The sequence below is a fragment of the Microcaecilia unicolor genome, chromosome 5, assembly GCF_901765095.1.
Source record: "Microcaecilia unicolor chromosome 5, aMicUni1.1, whole genome shotgun sequence".
NCBI lineage: Eukaryota > Metazoa > Chordata > Amphibia > Gymnophiona > Siphonopidae > Microcaecilia > Microcaecilia unicolor.
This window is the reverse complement of record NC_044035.1, coordinates 326,256,507-326,283,065: the sequence shown is the minus strand read 5'-3', so window position 1 is coordinate 326,283,065 and position 26,559 is coordinate 326,256,507. Positions and strand designations below refer to the sequence as shown.

General features: G+C 45.2%; 1 protein-coding gene across 1 annotated transcript in view; it reads left to right on the top strand.

The window, feature by feature from the left end:
* CA7 (carbonic anhydrase 7) overlaps positions 1 to 19,409 on the top strand; it is a 58,935-nt gene extending 39,526 nt beyond the window's left edge. Inside the window, exons 5-7 of the mRNA XM_030204471.1 lie at positions 1,447 to 1,509; positions 11,100 to 11,255; positions 17,859 to 19,409. Of these exons, the coding sequence (XP_030060331.1) occupies positions 1,447 to 1,509; positions 11,100 to 11,255; positions 17,859 to 17,987 (348 nt within the window). The 3' untranslated portion in view covers positions 17,988 to 19,409. The remainder of the gene's footprint in view (positions 1 to 1,446; positions 1,510 to 11,099; positions 11,256 to 17,858) is intronic.
* Positions 19,410 to 26,559: the final 7,150 nt, after the last annotated feature.

Sequence of the window (26,559 nt, the reverse complement as noted above, 5' to 3'; positions counted from 1 at the left end):
AGAACTCTCTTTTATAGTAACCAGTCTAAAACAAATGTGTAAAACAACTCTAGCTACAAAGTCTTATATAGAAGGGAAAATAATCTCATCTTTTCTATAAAACTTTAGATAGATCTATTTTCTCAGCAAACGTGGGCATTACTAAGGCTTGGGAAAAAGATCTAAAGATTTCAATTGATAACATTGATTGGCCACATTTTTGGACTAAAATTAATAGATGTGCAAGGCGTATTTTCAAAGCACTTAAGACTTACAAAGTTTCATAGTAGCCTACTGAACTTTGTAAGTCTAAGTGCTTTGAAAATGTGACCCCTACTCTGTGAGTCTGACTCAGTCTTTACTCCTCATGTTTCACTGTGCCTTCTGGACTCCATTAAAAAAAATGGAAAACAGTTATTGCTGATTCCAACAAATGTTGGCATTCTCTACGTCTAGAGGGCACTTTAACACATATGCTGTTTGAATGTCTTGCAATTCACAAATTCTGGGAAGAAATCTGGCAAGTCATACAAACAATTCTTAACATTACAGTTATACCTACTCCTGCTAATATATTTTTAAGATCCTCTTTCTCAACTTTGAGATTATCCACCATGCATCAAATTCAATATAATATTCTAATTGGCCTTATCATTCAAATGATTTTAGGTATTTGTAAAAATGCTTGCAATCTATATTCTACATTCTGGTTGCACTTCATCTGTCAAACTTTCAAATTTGAACGATAATTAGCTCAAAAACCAAACAGATATTAAAAAAATTAAAGATATATAGAAACCAGTAGAGCTCCATTTGGCTCAATCTAATTCTCATTGACCTTACGTTTTATCTTACTTCATTGTATGTTGATTTTATAGCAAAATAATTTTTTCACTTTGTTTTCCCAATATCCATCATACTACAGTTAGGTTTTATTTTTTTTAAATGCTTCCGTCACTCTAAACATATTTAAATTCTATTTAATTTATGCCTTTGTTCTGTGACTTCCATCTTTGTTGTATTGTTAATTATATTTTATTATATTTTCTAAAAGTTAATACAAAAGTTTGAACTCAAAGAAAAGCAAGGCTACATTAGATAATTAATTTGGGATGGTTTCTAATTGTTCTCATACCTAACACTAACATTGTCGGCTTTTGTCTCACCTAGAATGTAAACCGTACTGAACCCTGGAATGAGGATATTAGCGGTATACAAGAATTGATTTGATTAATGGTATAGGTTTCAGAACCTCTGTATTTCAGGTTTGTTGATGAATGCAGGTGCTTTAAAAGCAATAAAACTATAAGGAGTGAGTCATCGAGGCTCATTTTCAAAGCACATAGACTTACAAAGTTACATAGGTTACTATCAGTGACTAGGAAAATGGCTGGACTGATATTCAGCACATGCTCAGTTGCAAATCATTCCAGTGTTAACAGTTTTTAAAACAATGTTCTGTTCCAGACTGGACATCAGCACACCGGCATGAATAGACTAACAGATGCCTTGTACATGGTGAAATTCAAAGTAAGTTGCCATATATTTCAATTTCTTCACTGCTTTCTGCTTTTTGCTATTTCAAAAGGTTTCACTGCATTGTAATGGAAGTGAATTTCAAAGATTGTTTTTCATCTCTGTCTTGACCGACCAGTGCACTCGGGGTCTGTATTGTTGATTAGAAGTAATTCTGTTTAAAAATGGTTGTTTAACTTTGATTGTGCAGAAATAAGTTGGAATGCAGAAGATAAGACACAGCTCTAACTAATTGGGTATATGAAGGGGAGGATGACGCTTGCTTCCCGGCTCCAGCCTGGCCACCTGGAGTTGGGGAGCATGTGACCACATGACCACGTTCCCACAGTATGACTTGTTTCCCTAAACAGAGAAGCATTCTATAACTTTCCTCAGCTCTGAACATGAGTTCTGAGCCTAATAAAAAGGGGAGTTTCTTGCAGTGAAATCGGGAGCTCATCTGTAATGTACGTACTGCGCAGAGGATCTGTTCCTGGTCTAAAAAGCTCCTGGCTTTCACTGTAATGGGCCCCCCCAACTGATGATAAGAGCCTGGATGATGTAAGGACCAGTGATGATTGATGATGTAATAATTGTTTATAGATAGGCATTGTTTCTTTTCAGTTATAGGTATTGTTTCTTTTCAGTTATATAGTTAATCATTGTGTTTATATAGCTAATCATTGTATATATCTTAATCATTGTAGAATTTAGCTCCTCTAATAAAGGTTTTATTTATCTAATACGAATCCAAAAGAATCCACAGTAATTACTGAGTAGTCTGTGTCAGTGAGACAGGCTGTAAATTCACAGCAGTACATGCATGCATTCATAACCTGTTTGTGTGATGATAAGTTCATAACTAACTTTACTTGTCCTTTGCAAAAGAGCAGGCCACTGTCACAAAGAATTTATTGGTTTGGGACCAGGGTCAGGACTTACAAACTCTGGGAAGCCTTAGGCAGTTTTGTCACACAAGTTACTCTTCACACAGTCAGTAAGGAGCGTAGCCAGACCTCGAGGTAGGAGGGGGCCAGAGCCTAAGGTGGGGGGGCACATTTTGGTCAACACCCCACAGCCACCCCCTTGCCATCCCCCCTCGACCGCCCACTGCCGCTGCTGTATATCTTGGCTGGTTGGGGTCCCCAAACCCCGCCAGCTAAAGCACTGCCGAAAATACCTTGGCTGGTGGGGGTCCTTTCATGCTCCTTTCACTAAAAGGAGCGTGCCCGATGTGAGGGGAAGAGAGAGCAGGGCAGGGAATGTGGCGGTGCCACCACACACCAGTGCTGGACGAAGTCTTTAGCTGGCGGGGGGGGGGGGGGGGGGAGGGGGGGTTGGGGAACTCCGCCAGATACCAGGAGCCCAGAGCAAATTTGGGGGGGGACCCAGGCCCCCGTGGCCCCACTTAGCTACGCCACTGAGGTAGATCACTCTTGATTTGGTGCTCTAAACCAACAAATTTACTTTAAAGTCACTTTAGTCCAGGGGTTCTCAACCCAGTCCTCGGGACACACCAAGCCAGTTTGGTTTTCAAGATATCCACAATGAATATGCATGAGACTGATTTGCATATAATGGAGACAGTGCATGCAGATCTGTCTCTTGGTTTATGGTTTGGTTTCTAGTTTGTTTCATTTGATATACTGCCTTTTGCAAGTGTACGCCAAAGTATACATAAAACTGACATTAAAAGAAAAGAACGCCTTATGCATATTCATTGTGGATATCCTGAAAACCTGACTAGCTGGGTGTGTCCTGAGGACTGGGTTGAGTATCTGTGGTTTAGGCAAATAACTGGGACAATAAGAGTAGCAGAGGCAGTATTCAAATAGTATTTACAAAATCTCTTTATCTCTTTTGCACCTCTCTCTTTGGTAAGATACTTCTACATTCTCTCCTTAACTTTCTTCACTTAGGTTGTGGTGAGTAGTATAAGTAGTTTCAAAGAAGATTACCACTTATAGGGGCCTTTTTACTAAGCTGCGGTAGGCTCTATGTCGGGGTGTAGCCAGACTTTGGCGGGAGGGGGGTCCAGAGCCCGAGGTGAGGGGGCACATTTTAGCCCCCCCCCCCCGGCGCCGCCGACCCCCCCAGCCATTATCGACCCCCCTGCCGCCGCCGCCAACTTTGATGACCCCTGCTGATGACCCTCTCGACCCCCCTTCCAGCCGCCAACCCTCACCCGCCGTCGCCATGGGCTACCTTTGCTGGCGGAGGAGCCCGATCCCCGCCAGCCGAGGAGGTCCTCTTCTTCCTGCGAAGGCTTCGTTCTGTTCAGACTCAGAGAAACTGAATGAAGCTTGGCTGATCCGCAAGGCTTTGTTCTGTTTCTGTGAGTCTGACGTCCTGCACGTACAACATGCAGGACATCAGAAACAGAACAGAGTCTTCGCAGGAAGAAGAGGACCTCCTCGGCTGGCGGGGATTGGGGTCCCCTGCCAGCAAAGGTAGCCCATGGTGACGATGGGGGAGGGTTGGCGGTGGGAGGGGGGTTGAGAGGGTCATCAGCAGGGGGGTCCAGGGCCAAATCTACAGGGGCCCAGGCCCCCCTGGCCCCAAGTAGCTACGCCACTGCTCTACGTTCGTGCAGCATGCGCCCAAATGAGACTACTGCCAGGCCAGCATGCCCTCCTGGTAGTAATTTCAGATTTGGCGCGCGGCCATAATGTGTGGATGATTTGTTTATTTCCTCCTACACACACCGGTTCCGGTGGTAATCGGCACATGGTGTACACCGACCAGTCTCCGGGTGTGTAGTGCATGAACCTTTACTGCTAGATCAATGGGTGGCATTAAGGGCTCAGGCTGGTTTTGGGGGCATGCTGGTTTCATTTTTATCTCAGGCCCTTTTCCTGTCCCATTAAAAAAAAAAAAAGACATTTTTTGTAGATGCGGTAAAAACTGGCCTGGCGTGTGCCCAATACATGCGCCTACACTACCACAGGCCACTTTTTACCGCATACTCTTTGTTAGAAGTGTAACCCTTAAGGGATTAAATAAAATGGTTTTTAAAAAATTATTTTACCTGGGGCGCTGATTTGGGGTTGAGCGGTGGGGTGCAAGCGTTGGGAGGTGAAAGCATCGGCAGCGTCGGTAGCAGAAGTGGCATTGGAGAGCCGCTGTGTGAGAGGCAGGACCAGAGCGGTGCAGCGGGTCTGGTGGCGGTGCAGGGGCTGAGGATCTTCTCGGGCTGCCTCGCATTTTAAAGGAGCTGGCGCCTGAGGGAAGCTGCTGGGAGCTTTTGTTTTTTTTGTGGCTCCTGGTGGTGGAGGATTGAGGGCGGCAGTCACGACGTCGGCGCAACAGCGGCTGTAGCGGGGCCAAATCGAGCAGCTGTGAGGCTCCGGTGGTAGAATTGGGGGAAGCCCTGTCCTGCGTGTGTGGGCGTCTGACGTCATCAGTGACGTCAGGGATGGCCGCACGTGCAGGATCAAGAAATCCTGGGGCCTGGAGGAACCGTTCAATTTTATTCAGCAGAGCCAGTTCCAAAGTAAGAAGAGACGGCAGGGGACCAGAGGGAGAGAGGAGAAGTGCTCCGGTGCACTCTCCTGCTGTTTTTTTTGTCTTATTTTGTGTCGGATGGGCCAGAGAAATGTGGGTGCTATGCACCCGCCCGGAGCAGAAGCGGGAGGTCTTGAAGCAGCACAAACAAGATGCCGGCTCGTGGCAGAGCCGTGCAATGGACGCGTGTTCAAGAATAAAAGAAGATATTAGTGAAATAAAAAAAATAAGGTATGAAAATAAGCTTCTTTTGTGTTGTATTGAAGAAATGTATGTTTTTAAAATATTTAAAGTATTCTAAGACTACAAGTGCTTATATGGCAGCTGGGGGGGGGGGGGGGGGGGGGGGGATCCAGCAGTAACGGACCTGTTAACAATATGTGGGAATTGTGAATTTTTACCAGGCTTGTCGAGCCGATATTTTGTTGAATGGGCAAAACGGGGGATTTCCAGTCTGGCACACCTGGCGGGTGGAGATGGGCAGCCCCTCACGGAAGAGGAATTAATGGGAAAGGTAGGTGACTCCTGGGGTAATAGATTTGCTATAAGGCAAGTGCGACACTAGGTCAATTCTCTACCAGGAAACCCTCTGAAAACTCAGCTGGGGGATAAAGTACGGGATTTCTTTTACTGTCTAGGTGAGGGCGAACTCACAATATCCTGGCTCCATAAAACAGTATCAGGATGGCGGCCCCCCCAGGGATTATAGTCTGTTGAAAAGGGCTTGGGAAAAGGAATTGGGATTTGTAGTAACATCATGGGATATCACTAAATCGATAGCACGTATACCCCTGTTAGTATCAGGTGCTCGCTTGAGAGAATGTGCCTATCGCTGTATTCACAGGGGATATGTAACTACAGCTCAATTAGCACATGTGGGAGGGGATCGCAATCCAGATTGTCTCAAATGTGGAAAGAACCCTGGTACATCCTGCAATACTAAATATTTAACTGCTAGCATTCTTCCACTACTCATGATGTATTGTAAGCCACTTTGAGCCTGCAAAGAGGTGGGATAAGGTGGGATACAAATGCAAGAAATAAATAAATAAATACATTGCTGCATATGTTTTGGAGCTGCCCAACCTTGAAAAGGTTTTGAACGCAGGTCCGAGGCTTTTGGCAGGAGCGGCTGGAGCTTCGGATTCCGGGGGCAGCTGAACAACTGCTCTTAGATACCCCGGGGTCATTTAGAGGTCAGAATCGATTTGAAACTTTACTGCTTCGTAAGATGAGTTTATTGGCCAGGAAATGCATCTTACAATATTGGACGGTCAAGGATCCTCCAGCATACTGGCATTGGAGAAACCAGTTACATCAGCTGGTATCCTGGGAGGCTGGAGAATCCAGGTTCTCAAAGAAAAAGAGAGTCACATTTTTGGCTATTTGGGGCCCTTATCTGCGAAGTCTAAGCCACAGAGGTCGCAGTTTACTTTTAAATGCAGGGTGAACTCCACAGGCTATTACTGAATAATTTCTCCAGGTCTGGGGGGGGGGGGGGGGGGGGGGTAGAAGAGGGGTATGGGGGAGGGTGGGGGCAGGATAGGTACAACCGATGGAAAATCATAAAAATGTTCAAATATAAAATTCTACAATGTTGTATGTTAGCAACTTGTTGTATAGTTACATCACGGTTTGATGTATGTTATATGCAGAGGCCTGTATGACATTGTTTATGCTGCTGCAGTACCATTAAAAATCGTTTAAACATAAAAAACAAAGTATTCTAAGACTACATTTTTGTGTCATTTGAATTGACTTGGTGCAGGGGCTCGTGGCTCTCGGCTCGAGACCAAGAGTGACATATTAAGTGTTCTAAACTGTTGTTGATTTAGTCAGTTGGTTGGGTATTGAGTTACTGGAAGGACGTATGTGAGAGAGTCCGTCCAGAAAAGTTTAAAAATTGCTTAAAAATTAGGCTCTTCATAAAGTAATGTTTAGCCCCTGTACTTCAGATACAATATTCCTTAAAAATTTCTTTTTTGTATTTCCCTCTTTATTAAGTCTTGGATCCAGTATTGTGGACTTGAGTGCAATTATATTTCTTCTCCTTTTTGTTTTTAGGATTACTTCATGAGTGTTTATGTTATTATTATAAGCACTTTTCTGTACAAGTGATATTGCTTGGATTTAAGTTGTTAAAATTTCATAAGTAAAAAAAAATTGAATAAGTTTTATGTAGTACATTGCCATACTTATCTGATAAAAGTTTAGTTGTAGAAAATTTCATAATTATCTTGTTTCACTGCAAATCGATATCTGTAAAGAACAATAAATGTTAAATCTTACTAACTCATTTTCATCTCTGAATTTAAATTTTTTAGAACATTTCCTACTCTATTTAGGAATAGAGGTACGGGGATAGTTTAATACTTTTGCATCTTATTTCTCGTTTTAGTTTAAACTCATCTGAGGTAATTCTATTGGGTACAATAGGGTGAGTTTGAACTCTTGAGAATGAGGTCACAGAAGTGCTAAGAGACTCACAGGGGGATGATCAAAGGCAAACACGGGCGCTGGGGGTCATTAACGCAGGACTAGCACCCGCATTTGCCTGCGCCCCAGGATCAGGGCTGGCGAGAGCGTGTAACAACAAGCTCGCCAGCACTGAATGCTAATAGTATGCAAATGCATGCTATACAAAAACATTAGTATTCCTCTCCAATGCTCAGCGGGCAGCACACCAAACAAGGGCACTGCTCCCATGGCAAACCCTATGCCAGCTCGGAGCTGGAGTTAGGTTTTGCCAAGGCATTGGGGAGGAATAGGGAGACCCTGTCCAGCATGCATTTGAATGCTTGCGGTCCTCCACCCCATGACACAATGGGGCTGGAGGTCCAGTGGACCTCCAGAGCCTCCTCAACACCCCTGTCACAAGGGGCTGGATCCCTCAACCTCCCCACACACATGAACCCCCTTTAGCTGCACTCTTCGACCATAGCCTGGTGGTCTAGTGCACCCCACACCCTCCCTCATACCTGAAAGCTCGTCGGCACTCAGGATTGTGCATTAGCAAATGTGGGCACTAGTCCGGTGCTAATGGCCTCTAGCACCAGCATTTGCTTCTGAGCATTGGGGCCTAAAGGAATTACACGCTAAGGTTATAGAGTTACGACTAAGGGCAGTTATGTGCATACTGCAAATTAGTGCCAATTAGCACAAATTAATGCCAATTAGCACCTAATTTAACAATTAAGTACATGTGTACCTGCACATTATTCTATAATCTAGGCACGCAGGTACTCACAAAGCTGAGTCTGTTAGGCAGAACAAGCATCTGCATCTGTATTAGGTCCGTTTTGGATCCCAATGAATAAAAGCCAGTAAACACACTCGCTTACACAAACAAAGGTACTAAAGACAGACATTTATTAGTAGCTTAAAAATACATCACCAAACTTTTCAACATCATCTCAGTATTCATCAGCTGGGATAGCCCCTCTTCAGCGAAACCTCAGAGAAAATTTGGGAACTGCATCACGCTCTTTCAGCAGAGGGCTTAAGCGGATAAGGGGCCTCTCCCCTACTTTTATAGTCTTTAACAAACAAATGACTTCATTGTTAGCCGACCTTGACTCATCCCTTTGTCTATTCCTTTTGCACATATAGTCTCCAACTGTTCTTAACCATTTGCAAGTAGCATTTCCTCTTCTTGCAAGCTGCACAAACTTGCACCATACATGAAGGGTCAGCTAAAATGCAGGCTCTCCACTGAGGCTGACCACTCCAGGCCCATTACAGCATCCTGCCGCTACTTTTCACAACAATGAGTTCTTACCTGTGAACGTTTTCACAGGATTGTACTTGAGCCTCATGTTCACAGGTTAGAACCCATTGTTGTGAAAAGTAGCTACAGGATGCAGATGAGTTCCTGACCTCATCTGCATCACATTTCTAAATTTTGCAAGCAGTTTTTTGCATGTTGTTACAGCCAGAAAATGTGTACATTCCCAGCCATGGGATCATGTGAAAAATGTTAGAAACAGGCACCATTTCACTTGATTGTTGTGGGAAAAAATGGGCCCTCATGGCCCAAATTGGAGACCCTTTGGAATCCAAAGGTGACCTCTGATCCCTGGTATTTCACTGTACCCTATCTCCCAGGGGGTCTTCAAGACCCTAGTGGTCTTGCAAAACCCTGCCTCCCCCATCCCAAATTGAAGAATAAATGTTACAGAAACTCATTCTTCCCCCCCCCCCCCCCCAATTTAAGCCCTATCCTTTGAAACACACAGAAGCTGAGGACCAGTCCCTCTTCCACTATTCCCACTACCCAAGGACCATAAGTACATAAGTAATGCCATACTGGGAAAAGACCAAGGGTCCATCGAGCCCAGCATCCTGTCCTCGACAGCGGCCAATCCAGGCCAAGGGCACCTGGCAAGCTTCCCAAATGTACAAAGACTCATTCAAGAGATGTGGGGAGCACTGGGGATAGGAGCAATCCCTGCTTATTCTCCCTTGCTGGCTGCTGCTATCAAAATGGTTTGACATGACCTCTAGTGGTAATCTTGTGGTACTGCCATTTGGAGTTAGACTGCCAGTTAGGAAAGCCTGACATATAGTATTAAGTACTGTAGTGGGAAGCTAGGAACCAGGTGCTGCCATTTTGACAGCAGCAACTGCTGGGACAGGAGGTAGTGGGGATTACTCCTGCTCCTAATAGACCTTGAACACCTTGGGTGAATGGGGGTCCTAGGATAGTGGGAACAGAGGTTAGCTTTCAGCTTTTGGGTGTCTTAAGGGGTCAGACTTAAATGGGAGAAGGGCCTTGTAACTTTTATTATCCAGTTCAGGGCTGGATCTGGGTTCTAGGGGGCTTCCGATTCAAGCCTTGAGGGCCTTTCAATCCAGCCACTACCAAGTGAAATGGGGCCTTTTCTCCCCATCCTTACACTTTGAAAAACAACTACAAATCTAAAGCTATAGTTATTTATTTTGTGATAACGTGCTAGCAAAGCATTTGTTTGTGGACTTGTTTTGCTTATTTTTGGCATTAATGAATTGCTTTGCATGAATTTGCCTTGTAGCAACTCATGAATGCCAAATTTCATATAAATATTTGTGCACAGTAAACCTTATGCAGACATTTATTTCTGCTAAGTGTACTTTTTTGAAATGACTTTGCAAATATACACTTTGAATAAAAAATAATGGAAAATTCATGAAACTTTGCACTTCTGCATACTTCCAGGCATTTTCCCTTGTTTTTCACAGAAAGTGAATTTTTGTGATGCCACTTCATATTTTTGCACATGAACAGATCCATGTGGCTGGTTGGTGATGGTGGGTCACTGTCTGGAAAGGCCACAAAGACTTGGGCAGCTAGATGTCTGGGTAACATTGTGCTGGAGTTGACTCTTTGGATTATTGTAGGACTATGACTGGAAATAGGAAAGGAGGGGTGCTAAGCATGAACTAAAAAAGTAGTCCTGTATACTCAGCTACCCCTTCCTTTCATATCCAGTCCTGTATAATCTCCCACCTTCCCTTCATTTGCCTTGACTTCTAGCAAACTTTTCTTGATCCACTCCAGTTTGGCTTTTACCCTCCTCATTTCATTGAGATGGTCCTTTCCACTTGTCAGAACTTCTAATGACCTCTTCTTGGCCAAAGCCAAAGGCCATCACCGAGTCCTTATCCTTCTCAACCCCTCTGTAGCCTTTATTACTGCTGTAGTTCATCACTTAAAACACCCTGTTTCTCACATGATTTCTATGGCTCAGCTTTCTTTATTCTCTTCTCACCTATTCCATTATACTTCCATTGTTTCCCATTCTTTGTCCATCTGTCCTCAGTGTTTGTTGGCTAGATTAAAGCAGGGATGGTCTCTTCTATGTGTTTGTTCAGTGCGGTGTACACATTGTAGAGCTATATGTCTGTCTCATAGTGGTAGTAGTAAAGTGAGGGCAGACAATAAAAATTGATAAGGAGTGATATGCCACTGCAATCATATTCTATGGCTAGAAGCTGAAATGCATCATTGGCAATAAGGATAGAAATAACTGGGCAGATTGGATGAACCAGTTGGTCTTTTTTTGTAGTCACCTATTATACTGAACCTGTGAATCATTAAAATCTGACTTGTAATTGTATTTTAGGGAACTAAAGCCCAGTTTGACAACTTTAATCCCAAATGCCTCCTGCCCTCTAAACAAGATTATTGGACATATCCTGGCTCCCTGACGACACCTCCTCTGAATGAAAGTGTTCTATGGATAGTGCTGAAAGACCCCATTTATATTTCCGAAAAGCAGGTAAAATAGTGTCCTATAATTTCCTTACTGTCAATGTTCCTGTCATGATTCTACCTCATTAATTTATACAGAAACATGGGCTGTATTATTCCAACTCTTCCCTACTACTTATACTAACCCTCAGCACCTCTGGTGCTTACCCCAACCCTCCCTTGTCATTCACATCGACTCTCACTCAGTCATACAAATACAGACTGTCCTATCCCAACTCCAATTTCACCTCCTACATTCACTCATGTGTGCACATTGACTGTTTTATCTCGTTCCTTCCCTGCCATTCACAGCTCCACCCATGAGTACACACAGACTGACCTATTCTTACCATTTCTGCCATTCATCCTTCCCTTGTTGCCCACATCATTACCCCCTTATATTTACAAAGACATATCTCCCTCCATCCCATTCATTCATAGACACAACTGTCCTATTTAAACTCGTCTCTATCACTTGTACCTCCCTCTCTCAACCCCTCCGCTCCCATGTATTTACAGACATAGGAACTATTCTAATATTTCAACACTCCATCACTTCCATATCTCATAGCCTTAAGACATTTAAAGACATACCTTCTTACATCCCTGAGTGTGCATGGTCGGAGAGGATACTGTTCAACACTAGCACTCCTCTGCTGCCCTCACATCCCCACTTCCTCCATACTCATGCACTCACACATCCAAATGGCTTGTCCTCCCCTAGCCCTCTCTTGTCATCCCCCCATCTCCATGTACTTTGACTAGGGGCCAGCAGGGGCTTTAGGCATATGCTGTTGGTGAGAACAAGTGTGCTGGGGTTGAGCCTGAACAAGATGGCGAGAAGAAGTGGCATACCTACGTCTCTGTGAGTAGTAGGCACCCCGGAACAGAAACAGCAAACAGGAGAAGCCTCTACAATGAATCCACACAGCACAAGAGGAGTAAATGCTGACCACATACCAAACCAACTCAGGAGATGGTGCTGAGAAATGCTTTATTGGTTGTACAAAGGACCCGACACGGTCTGTGTTTCGACGCAACAAGGCGCCTTCCTTAGGGGTCACAAATGGTATTCTAAAAAACATATAAATGTATCATATATATATGACATGAATATAAAAACATATTATATTTGAACAATCAAATAATAAAAGTGTACAAAAGTAAAAAAATTATAGAGTATACATCTTAAAACTAAAACGCTTATCCTATATAATAAAACGCACCTCCAACGTTCTGAAGCTGGCAGCGTGGACAAAAACCTTGAAGCATTCGTGCTCCTCAATCCATCTCCTGACATGATGACGTCTCGAAACTCCGGTTGCGTCAACAATGACTGTGCCCAATCACAGCACAGCAGCGCGAGACAGTCACCTAGAACGCCGCAGGATGCTACTTGCCAGCTCGAACAACACAGAGAACAGGTCTCCTCTCCTCCTCTCTCCCCGCAGCCTGGCTCGGCTCAGCTACCGTGCACAGGGAGGGGAGAGTTCAGGGCGTTGCCGCTCCCTTGGATACCGAGACAGCGAGAGGGAGAGGGGGCGGCTGTTGCAGATGCAAGTTACGCCCTTCATGTCGAGATCTGCGGCTGCAGTCTGACTTTCACTTCCTGGAGCAGCGGTCATAAACCCTCCTTGGTTACACTAACCCGTTTAGTTTAGGGGTGCACTGCCTTTGCCGCCTTTTCTCGGATGTAGTCGGATCACACACTCAGCAACAAACAGCTCAGCAACGCTCACCCCCCCTCCAAGTCACCCGCCACTCCCTCACAGCTCGCAGAACCCCGCCAACCCACCTGCCTCCCAAACTTTAAAACACACAAATCAAGCTGCTGCAAGCAACAGCTGAGCGTTTCCATTCCGCCATCCCTCCTTGCACGCGCATAATGAACAAGAACACGGAACAGGGAGGGAAGGAGGGAAAACATCCGAGACTACACAAAAAAAACAATGAGCACACCTCAAACATTATCACACACAATGAAACGTGCACAGGCTCTACAGGCTGAATGAAGAGCACTGCCCAAATATTCATCCCCTGACAAAGAGAAGCCCATTTAACTTTTATTTTAACAATCTTCCTTTCTGCCTGGATTACATGCAGGTCGCATAGCCTTTCAGACTAACCAGTCACTGTCAATCTCACACACACACATGCACGACATGGATACACGGACAAACACTCTCTCTATGTGTATCACACACTCAATCACTCATATCCCCTCCCCACTATGACCCCCCTACAAGCCCACCACTACCACTTCCCTATAAAGAAGCATCAACGCTGCCACACTCTCTGTGTCACAGACACACACTGATGCAGGATCAAAGTTCCCCCCCCCCCCCCAACTCCCACCCCCTGTCAATCTCACACACACAGATGCAGGACATCAATACATGGACACTCACTGTCTCTCAAAGCACCCCGCAAATCCATGAAAGTTCACACCCTCCCACCTCACCAGACAGGGCCCCCCCTCAAACATTGATATACTGTACACACAATTTCAAACACACACACACACACACACACACACACACACAGACACTCGCCCATGCCCTCCAACTCCCACACTCTCTCATTTTCAAACATACACACCATCTCTTTCTGTGACACACACACACACACACACTCTCTCTGCCACACACACAGTGATGCAGGGTCACAGTTCACACACATTCAGTCTCTCACACATACTCACTCTCTCTCTCCCTCCCTCACACATCCTCTATCACAACAGTTGCCTCAAAATAAAAAAAAACACCAACCACAAACTGATGCACAACATGGAGAGATGGCCACTCACTCTCTCCTCCACCACACACTTGGAGGAAAACCTTGCTAGCGCCCGTTTCATTGTGCTCAGAAACGGGCCTTTTTTACTAGTATCTATATTAATAAATCCCACCTTGAACGTTCTGAAGCTCACTCCAAGGCAGAGAAGCTCACTCCAAGGCAGAGAAGCACAAAAATCCTGTAGTCTTCATAGGCTAGGATCAGTCACCCTCACTCATAGACCCGCCCTCAGCCGCGCCCCATCTGTACATAAAACGCTACCTCAACATTCTGAAGACAACCTGCTGAAGCCATCTGCAAAATCCCTAAACAGTTTGTAAGTTCATGGTGGTGAAGCCATCCAACTCACCATGTCTCTCTGCCCCGCCCTTGAGGGCGGAACACAGAGAGTAAAGGGATCCATAAAGGTACCCCTACCAACTGACAACCCCCTCCAACAAACAACGACCCAGGCAGGGGGAATGTTTCCGTACTCCTCCCCCTGCCTAGGAATCGCTACAGACTGCTGGCAAACTCCCCAACCACACGACCACAAAAGCCACCCGCAACCCCCCCCCCACACACACACACATACACACACATACACACACACACACACACACACACACACACACATATACACACAGAAACACACACACACACAGAAACACACACACACATAAACAGAAACACACACACACATAAACACACACAGAAACACACACACACAGAAACACACACACGCACACACACGCAAACACGCAAACACACAAACGCACACACACACACACATAAACACACACAAACACACAAACAAATGCAAACACACGCACAAACACACACAAACGCACACACACAAACGCACACACACAAACAAACGCACAAACACAAACACACACACACACCCACACACAGAAACATACAAACACACACACACACACACACACACACAGAAACACAAACAAACACACGCACACAAACACATACACACACATAAACACACACACAAATGCAAACACACACACAAACACAAATACACACACACACAAACAAACAAACGCAAACACACACAAAACACACACACACACAAACGCAAACACAAACGCAAACACACACACAAGCGCAAACACACACACAAACGCAAACACACACACAAACACAAACACACACAAAGGCAAACACACACACAAATGCACACACACACCAAAACACACACACAAAAAACACACACACACACACACACACACACACAAACACACACAAACACACACACACACACAAACAAACACACACACACAAACAACACACACACACATACAAACAGCCTCGACGGTGCACCTCTAAGTGCCCCCCCCGCCGCATCGCCACAACAACCCGTGCAACGGGGCATCAGAAAGCCCCTACCCCCCTTCCCTCCTCGCCGCATCACCCAACCTCTCCCCCGCCGCTTCACCAAGCCCCTCCCCCCCCACATCGACCGCCTCGCCACCCGCGACCGCTAATACAAACTCTGTCCGGCGGCTGCTGCTGCTTCTATTCAGCAGCAGCAGCCCGTACATAAAGAAAACAAACAAACAAAAAAACAACCTCCTAAAACGCACCTCCATGGAGAACCAACTGGCAACCCCCTCCAACAAACAACAACCCAGGCAGGGGGAGTGTTTCCGTACTCCTCCCCCTGCCTAGGAATCGCTACAGACTGCTGGCAAACTCCCCAACCACACGACCACAAAAGCCACCCGCAACCCCCCCCCCCACACATACACACACACACACACACACACACACACACACACACATACACACACACACACACAGAAACACACACACACAGAAAAGCACCCAAAGAAAGCCCCTTGTCCCCCCCCTTCGTGCATCACCCGACCCCCCCAAGTGGCACATCACCAAGCCCCTCCCTCCTCATCAACCCCCTCACCACCCGCAACCGCTAATACAAACTGTGTCCAGCGGCTGCTGCTTCTGCTATTCAGCAGCAGCAGCCCATACATAAAGAAAACCAAAAAAAAAAATCCTCCTAAAACGCACCTCCGTTGAGAAGCATCTCACATTGGCTGACGTCTCTGCAGCCGCTCCTCCTCTCCCCTCAACGTCAGTGCCCCTGCCGGAAGACCCCGGAGAAACGCCAAGACGTCAGAGGGGAGAGAAGGAGCGCATGCTGAGACTTCAGCCAATGTGAGATTCTTCTCAACGGAGGTGCGTTTTAGGAGGATTTTTTTTTTTGGTTTTCTTTATGTATGGGCTGCTGCTGCTGAATAGCAGAAGCAGCAGCCGCCGGACACAGTTTGTATTAGCGGTTGCGGGTGGTGAGGGGGTTGATGAGGAGGGAGGGGCTTGGTGATGTGCCACGTGGGGGGGTCGGGTGATGCACGAAGGGGGGGGACAAGGGGCTTTCTTTGGGTGCTGTGCCGGCTGGGGGGGGGAAGGGGGGTCTCGCTGGACATGGGTGGCTGGAAGGAAGCAGGGGGGAGGGGAGGGTCGCTGCACATGGGTGGCTGCAGGGGGGGCAGGGAACAGGGAGATAGGGATGGGGCTCCACACACCACATGGGTGCCTGCAAGGGGGACAAGGGATACAGGACGGACACTGCAGGGCGGGCAGGGGGACAGAAGGGTTGGGGGTCATCAGGGGGGACAGGTGGGTCGATGGACATGGCTGGCCACAGGGGAGGAACAGGGAAAAAGGAGAGGAGTGTCCTCAGACATGGGTGGCTGCACAGGAGAGGAGGGTCGCTGGACATAGGTAGCTGCAGGGGGGACAGGGGAGAGAGGAGGGACGCTGCACATGCGTGCCTGCAGGGGGATAGGAGGGATGCTGAGGGGGGGGGGGCCTGAGACCACATGGGTGGCTGCAGGGGGAACAGGGGAGACAGGAAGGACGCAGCAGGGGGAGAGGAGGGTTGATGGGCATGGGTGGCTGCAGGGGGATGCTGGACATGGGTGGCTGCAGGGGGAACACGGGGAGAGGAGGGTCGCTGCACGTCTGGCTGCAAGGGGGCAGTGGAGAGGGAGGGGGTGAGGGGGTTCCTCACACCACACACGCAGTCACTCATTCTCTGTTTGCCACATACACTCTCACTCACACACTCACTGTCTTTGTCCCTCTCTCTCACACAGTGTCACACAGAAACACAAACACTGTCTCTCACACTCTCTCTCTCTCGCACAAACACATACACTCTGTCTCTCTCTCTCTCTCTCTCACATTCTCTCTCTGACACACATGCTCCATCTCTCACACAAGCTCTTTCTGAAACATACACTCCAAGGAAAACCTTGCTAGCGCCCGTTTCATTTCTAACAGAAACGGGCCTTTTTTACTAGTTTTAAATAAAACACAGGTACTTAAACAAAAGCAGTAAAGCTTGTTATAAGCTCTGGCCGGGCAATGCGACACTGCATTACCCAATTGTGAAAATTAATGACCTGCTTGTCCTCAGAGAATCGATAACACTGAGTGCAAATTTTTAGAATGCCCCTCGCATGGCCATGCCCCCCTTTTGTGTTGTGCGCTATGGGATTTGGGCGCCAATGTTATAGAATAGCACACAGCCAGATATGCACTGAAATCCTAATTGGTGCCAATTAATGTTAATAATTGTGTCCAATTGTTGCTGCTAATTAGCTTGTTCACCAATTAATTTGTGTGCGCATCTCGAAATCATGCCCAAATTTTGGTGCGCAGATTTGGGTGACTTTTATGGAATCCAGGGTATAATGTGCAACAATTTTAATTGTGTTAGTATTTCATCAGTTTAGTTTATATCTTTTGATTGCTTTGAATTATGAACACACTAATGCAAAATAGTATGTTTAAGAGTATTTGTGTGTTTTTGCAGATGTTGAAATTCCGAAAGACCCTGTTTTATACCAGTGAGGAGGAGGATGGAAGGATTCATATGGTGAACAACTTTCGACCCCCTCAGCCTCTTAAAGGAAGAACAGTCCAAGCTTCCTTTAAGTCCTAACAGAGTAAATAGGCAGCCAAAGTGCTTTCAACCCAGCATCAACTCTATAGGTGTTTGTACTGAGTACCTAAGCAGCCATTCTTGAATGAACAGTCAACTGTTGACCTTTCTCGAACAATTTGTCGAGAAGTCCCATTTTAATTATTTACCAATATCGGGCAAAGAACAGAATGTCATGGGCTATTACTACACTTCGTGTGCTTTAAAAAGTTTTACTGATATGAAATGTATTTAGAGAATTTTTTTATTCTGAAACTGAAAAAGCTTTGCAGGTATCCATCTAGAATGCAAAGTAGCATAAAAGGAAGGATTGAAGAAGCTACTCAAAGTAGCCCTTGGTTTAAGAAAAATTTCGAATTTTTTCTCAACAAGGTTGAATTTATTACATATTCACCCCTGGGCTCATAAGAATGATAGATGTTTACCTGTACACTGGAGCTCCGGGGCATTATAATAGGAGTTTAGAAGGGTCAGTCAGACAAATGAAGGGTCAGTCAGGGTTCTAATGAAATTATTGTGATCATTTAGAATTTTACAGATGAGTTATGTTTCATTTTGTCACTGCTAAGAAAATGCAGTGATAGGTGAGTAATATGTATCTTAATAATGATGATGATAATTAATAAAGTAAAAGCATCTTTAGAGACTCGCTAATCAATCTATGAAGGCCTTTGACTGTTCAATTATCTATTATGTAAAAAAACAATATGATGGCTTAAATATGTGACCATAAGATCTAATTATGAATCAATTGAGCAGCTGGATTAAAAAACATAATTAAAAATATAAGTGTGACTCTGGCCTAGCGTAGGTTCTAGAATGTTCTGCAGTTTCTTAACAGGCATAGTGAAACCAAGTGCTTTTTTGATACAAATTCAGGACTTATAAAATTTGGGGGGAGAAAGTTAAGTAGATTCGGTGAATCAAAATAATTATGCCCTATGTTAAGCCACTGATTAAGGGCCCTGCTCAAAATTAGTAAAGCAATTTAACCCATTTTATATGGCTTTTGATATTGGCCCCCAGTTGGAATCACATAATTTGTTTTCAGCTTCATCATAGTATGCATAGCCCTCATTATGCATTTCCTTTCCTGACCTCACCAACATCTGGAACTGTGCAGAAGAAGCCATCCGTGCCTACTCATGCTATATTGTCAGCCTGAATAAAAGGCAAATAGCAGAAAATCACTGGCCTATACTTTATTTGTCACTAGTAAAAAAGGCCCGTTTCTGGATCAAATGAAACGGGCGCTAGCAAGGTTATCCTCCCCAACACCCTCTCCCTCCCTACCCACCGGTTCGTCGTTCTGAAGCCACTGACGCCATAGGTCCGCACCTCGTGAACGCACCTTCATCAGCTTCTTGGTTGTGAAGCCACTGACGCCATTGCCCCGCCCTCGATGCGTGACGCCATTGCTCTGCCCTCAACGTTATCATGTTTGACGCGAGGGCGGGGCCCAGCGACATGGTGCTTTCGGTGGCTTCACCACCACGAACCCTTCATTACGGAAGTGACGTCAGTGTCCTCAGAATGTTGAGGTTGAGTTTTATATACAGAAGTGACGTCCGTGTCCTCAGAACGTTGAGGGTGAGTTTTATTATATTAGATACTGTCTTATTTAAATATAATCAAAAGCACTTACACGAGCCAACTCAATAGAATTTCAATGGAGAATAAAGGAAACTTGTAGGAATTATAGAAACTGTTCATTCCTCATGGAAAACTGTTAAAATTGGAAGGACAAAAATTTTGTTTGATAAAGGCTAAAAATCTATTGTTATTGTATGGAACTCACTTTGAGCTTGGATATGGAAAGGGCAATCATCAAATGTAAAATCCAAATTCATACAGGAATTGGGGGAAGGCTCACATGCATGCTATATTATCTCATGTCCTTCGTAAACTTTGGAATCCTTTTACTAAGGTGGCTAGTAAGTGGCCAGCACTGCAGTTAGTGCATGGATTTGCCGTGTGCTCTGGCCATATTCTAGTGCAGCTGAAAAATGGCCACGGCTGGCTTTTATTTAAATTGAACTAAAACGCAATAGTAGGGTGTGGAAACCTTAGTTCGCCAGAAAATTAAAAAAGAGAGAATTTCCACTAACCAAAAAAATGACCACTTACAGGCAGGAAAAAGGCCTCAAAGAGCTCCTAAATCTATCGGAGCTATAATAGATCTTTATGCTCTTCATCATTGGCCAAAAAAACCTTCAAATATTGCTAACAACTTCCTCTCAGTTACATATTAAAGATTTTATTCTTGAAAATTAATGCGCTTACAATATTCTTAATATATTGCACTCAGCATGAATATCGACACTTATCTTTAAAGTCAGTGCTGGTCTGGGGATCTCTTTGCCACATAGAGTGCCCTTGCTGCACTATCTTCTCCCTCTAGTCCCGAGCCGACAATGGTCAGTGTTTCGCGCTGCTGCTTCAGGCAGGGGTGTAGCCAGACTTCGGTGGGAGGGGGTCCAGAGCCCAAGGTGAGGGGGCACATTTTAGCCCCCCCCCCCGGCGCCACCGACCCCCCGCCATTGCCAACCCCCCCATTGCCAACCCGCCGCCACTTTTCACAACCTCCCACCCTCTCGACCCCCCCCCGCGAACCCTCCCCCGCCGTCACCTACCTTCAGTTTTGCTGGCGGGGGACCCCAATCCCTGCCAGCCGACGTCCTCTTCGTCCTGCAGTCAAAAAAGTCTTCGTTCTGTTGCATTGTATGTGCAGGATGTCAGACTCAGAGAACAGAACGAGCTTCGTTCTGTTCTCTGATTCTGACGTCCTGCACGTACAATGTGCAGGACGTCAGCATGCAACAGAACGAAGACTTTTTTGATTCCAGGACAAAGAGGACGTTGACTGGCGGGGATTGGGGTCCCCCGCCAGCAAAACCGAAGGTAGGCGGGGGGGGGGGGGTCGAGAGGGTCATCAGGAGGGGGGTCCAGGAGGAAATCTATGGGGGCCCAGGCCCCCTCAGGCCCCACGTAGCTACGCCACTGGCTTCAGGGTCTCGGTCCTGATCTGCTGACAAATCAAAAACACATGCCAGTACAGAAAAAGTATCTCTAGACATATTCATTCACAAGTATATAAGTGCCAACATTAACAGTACTTGGAGCAGCTGCAACTCCTCTTTACAGGGTTTCCCTCAACATCTGATCAAGCGCACTGGATCTGCATGATATAGCTATTGTGACGTCAGACGCCGTCTAAAAATCTGCCAATAGGCGACTCAGAAAAAATATATGTGCCTATCGGGAGCTGGGCATTTTCAGCGACACTATCAGGTTAAGTGCTGCTGAAAATGCCTGGTTTAGCCCTAGACTGGCAATTTACGTTTAAATCTTTTTACTGACTGGAAGCCCAATACAACAAGCATAAACTTCATAAGGAACACAATACTAGTACAAAAAAACCATCCAACATTCCCACAGTCGTCAATGAATTTTTGTTTTGTCTCTATATCCTCTAATTTATAATTCCACAATTTCAATGATGACAAATCAAATATTACAGCAATGCCATGACTACTACGACCACCATACAACGAAATGACCAAAGGAAAATATTGTCAATCCACTTTTAGCAATTTCCTCCCCCCACCCCCCCCCTTCCCTCTCTCACCAAGTAGGTAGAGGTAAATAATAATAATTAAAAAAAATATATAAAACCTTTCCTTCCTCCCCCCCCCCCCCCTCTCCTCCCAGGGCAGAGCACCGAGGTCCAGGTCCCCCAAATCCAGCAATCATAAGCGGTTTAAAATAAAGCTTCGTGCCTTGGGAGATAAAGAAAAAAATATATGGTTCCCAAACTGCCAAGAAGTCCTTCTGGCGTCTAGAGGATACACTCACTCTCCCAGAGCATATGTTGATGTAGTAAGTTGCACCAGCCCCAAAAAGAAGGGGACTCAGACGAGGTCCATACCTTGAGAACTGCTATCCTGTCCAGGAGCGTCACCTTAAGGAAAAATTTCCTAGACAGGCAATTTAAAAGGCAAGGAGCCTCTCCTGGCTGCTTAAATCATTTCAAATATCAGGTATATAGGTATATATATTTTTTTTGTGAAAGTTTCATATCATAGTATAAAAAGTGGATCAAAGATGATTTATTGGACTGCCTGTGAGAATTGAATGTGCTACTGGGCTTTTATTCCCAATAAAAAAAAAATCTTCTGAAGTAATGTTTAACTGGGAGTAAATTTATTTTGTACTGTTATTATAGAAAATAAGCACATAAATGCTAATTCCACCTCTGCTCAGCCTGCTCACTGTTCTGGGAATGGCTATGCTTATAGGGAGTAATTTTAGAGTCATTTTAATGTGTAAACAGTCTATTATAAAGTTCTGAGCAGTGTAGTACAAGCATTGACATAATGCCATGCACTTTGCCATAGGTGTGTACAGGGGAGGAGTTTGGGCAGAGAACAGGCGCAGTTCACAAATATACACATGGGTATAAAATATGCCAGTTATACACACATGCTTAAAAAATCTTGGCATGGGCATTTATACCTACTCTTGAGTTTTTTTGGAAGGGACAGAAATGCATTGATGCTGTAGCATGACAGGGAGGAATCATACTTGCATATGTCCAGACAGGACTTAACAAGGATCTGGGTTTTCTAGCCCATTATAAACCATAAAATTGTATTTCTCTGTTTATAACCCTCCTCTCACCTACCCACACCCATCCTGTTAGACTATCAATGAAATGCTTTGATGTCCCCATGCATACCTCCTACCCTGTCAGACTGTCAAAGAAATGCTTGGATGTTTCACTTATATATACTATCTGCTACCACATTTGCTTATTTCCGATCTGACGAAGAAGGGCAACCTTCGAAAGCTAATCAAGAAATGTATTAAGTTATGTCCAATAAAAAAGGTATCATCTTATTTTCTTTTCCATGTTTTATTTTGCTTGATTTCTATTGATGTCCAAAATACAGAATTTCAGCAGTGTGAGTGCACCACCTAGTGCTCTGCTAGCATTACAACTTCAGATAAAGTTAAGACACATGACAGACGCTTCTATTTTCTTTTCTTAAATAAATCTTGCAAAGCATCATAACATATTGTTTCCATTCCTTTCCTAATAATTCCTAACATTCTATTTGCATGCTTAGCTGCTGCTGCACACTGAGCAGAGTTTCAACATATCATCAACAAAGACACCTAGATCCTTTTCCTGGGTGGCATCTCCTAATGTGGAATCTTGCATCATGTAGCTATGGTTTGGGCTCCTCTTTCCCACATGCATCACTTCTGCCATTTGGATGCCCAGTCTCCCAGTCTCATAAGGTCTTCTTGCAAATTTTCACAACCCTCTTGCAATTTAACAACTTTGAATAACTTTGTGTCATTAGCAAATTTAATTACCGCACTAGTTCTTTCCATCTCTAGATCATTTATAAATATGTTAAAAAGCGGCGGTCCCAGCACAGACCTCTGGGGAAGCCCATTATCTACCCAGGGAAAGAAAACCAGCTCTTCCATGAGGGAAAAACAGATGCCTAGAAAGGGTGGAAAGTCCAAAGAAAACAAGTCACAAGATGACCAAACATTTTTGAAGGTTTATTCTCCAAGGTAAAAACAGGATGCACTGATTCATATACAGTTAGCTTATTTATGGCCCGCTAATACCAAAAATTAGTTCATAGCAGATTACAACAAAGATACTAGATTAAGGGCCCTGTTTACTAAGCTGCGTTATAGGTGCGTTAGCGTTTTTAACGCGCATTAACCATGTACACGTGTTAACTGTGTACATGCCTACAATACCCCTATAGGCGCCTACACGGTTAGTGCGCGCGCTAATTGTAGGGTGTTAAAAATGCTAACGCACCTTACTACACAGGGCCCTAAGAAAGAATCTAGGATGTAACAGTAAATAATCATAGCATAACAGTATACATCCTATATAATAATTCTCACCTCCAACGTTCTGTGCCTGGGACCGTGGCTCCCTAGGCTGGAGGTGGTCTGCTAGGCAGACACGCACTGACGTCACTGATGTCATGACAGCTGATTCCAAGGGAAGGGGAGGAGTAGGGAAACAGGCGCAGCGTGTTTCCCTACTCCTCCCCCTGCCTCAGAATCAGCTGTCACCCCCCTGCGCTACGGCCCCCTTGACCCCCCCTCCGTGAACCTGTCGCCCCCCCCCGGACTGCCGAAAACCACCCCCCGCCACCGTTGTGTACTACCTGTGCTGACAGGGGACCCAAACCCCCGACAGCCGAAGTGTTGTTGTGCCCTTCGCGTTCCTTCCTCATCTTCTCTGGAAGTTCCTCTGCGTGCGTCTGACTGCATGCGTCTGACGTCAGACGCACGCAGAGGGCAGAGGAACTTCCAGAGAAGATGAGGAAGGAACGCGAAGGGCACAACACTTCGGCTGTCGGGGGTTTGGGTCCCCCGTCAGCTCAGGTAGTACACAACGGTGGCGGGGGCGGTTTTCGGCAATCCGGGGGGGGGGGGGGCGACGGGTTCGCAGAGGGGGGGGGGGTCGAGGGGACCGTAGTGCAGGGGGGTGACACAAAAAGGAACGCACAAAAAGGTGCTCAAACTGACCAGATGACCACCGGAGAGAATCAGGTATGACCTCCCCTTACTCCCCCAGTGGTCACTAACCCCCTCCCACCCTCAAAAAAAATCTTTAAAAATATTTTGTGCCAGCCTCAAATGTCATACTCAGGTCCATTACAGCAGTATGCAGGTCCCTGGAGCAGTTTTTAGTGGGTGCAGTGCACGTCAGGCAGGTGAACCCAGGCCTATCCCCCCTACCTGTTACACTTGTGTGGTAAATGTGAGCCCAACAAAACCCACCTGAAACCCACAACTGTACACCACTACCATAGCCCTTACAGATGAAGGGGGGCACCTAGATGTGGGTACAGTGGGTTTCTGGTGGGTTTTGGAGGGCTCACATTTACCACCACACGTGTAACAGGTAGGGGGGGTGGGCCTGGGTCCGCCTGCCTGAAATGCCCTGCACCCACTAAAACTGCTCCAGGGACCTGCATACTGCTGTGATGTAAAGTCGTCCAAGTGCTCGTCAGGGACGCCCTTTTTTTCCATTATGGGTCGAGGACGTCCATGTGTTAGGCACGCCAAAGTCCCGCCTTCGCAATGCCTCCAACATGCCCCCATGAACTTTGGTCGTCCCTGCGACGGAAAGTATTTGGGGACGGCCAAAATCGGCTTTCGATTATACCGATTTGTGTCGAAAGATGGGCGTCGTTCTCTTTCGAAAATGAGCCTGATAGCTTCCTCCATTAACCCTAAGAGCTTCTTAAAAAGTTCTCTAGGTGACAACAAAGGCACACACGGAAAATTCAACACTCAAAAATTCAATGTTCTCAACTTATTTTCTATGATCTCAAATCTATTATGTTGTGCTGAAATATCACATTTGTTAGAGTTCCCATCACAGTCACCTTCTCACTTGTTTCTCTCTTCTGAGCTCCCTGAACTGGTATAATGCCTTCCAAGGTATTAACATGATCTTCTAATCTCTCCAGAAGTTTCACACTATTTACTCTTTGGACAGGTATAGAGGCAAGGCAAGCTAAGAGATATTCTGGTTCTTATGAAACGAGTCGCCACTGAGCTCTAACATAGACTTAAAAAAATCTTTTCTACATATAAGTCTTGTAATGAAAGTATTGGATGTTGGGCTCTTCTAGGACCTTGTGTTGTTTAATTTGCCCCCGTCTGTGTGCTAAGATGTCTTTAAGTGTGTCCTCTTGAAGTTGATACACCTAACACATGCACATTTTTGTCTCAGTGTTTCAGTTCAGTTTGGCATTTTGCTATTAGAATGGACACTAGAGGCTTGTTCAGTCTTATCAGGCGCTCTATTTTAATTTATTTCATTAATCTATTACTTAGAACATAAGAATAGCCATACTAAGACCAATAGTTCATCTAGCCCAGTAACCTCTTTCTAGCAGTGGTCAATTTATACTTATTTATTGCTACATTTGTACCCCATATTTTCCAGTCAGGTTGTTGGTACAATGTGGCTTGCAGTTTAATACAGTTTGACATGTACCATTTTCGGTAGGAGTTTGCTTGTGTCATTCATTCAACTCCATTTAGTGCTCGGGTTTCGTGGTATGTTGTAGTTGTTGGTTAGTTAGTCTGTGTGTGATTTTTGAAGAAAGACTGTCTAAATAAATGGGCTTTCAAGTGTTTTTGGAAAGTTATGTAATTGGTCGTGCATTTTAGGACTTTCGGTATCGTGTTCCAAATTTTGAGACAGAGGTATATGAAGCTGGTTGAGTATGCAGATTTGTATTTTAGGCCCTGGACTCTAGGGAAGTGTAGGGTGAGGTAAGTGTTTGTGCCTTCGATTGCGATGCGCACAGGTAGGTCTATTAGGTTTGTCATGTATTCCAGTGTGAGGCCAAAGATAATCCTGTGAGTCAGTGTGCAAATCATGAAGGTTATACATGCCTTGATGGGTAGCCTGTGAAGCTTGAGCAGCTGGGCTCTTGTGCTTTTGAATCGGTTTATAGCGAATATTAGATGAGTCGCTGCTTTTTATGCTGTTTGCAGCTCCTTTAGTAGT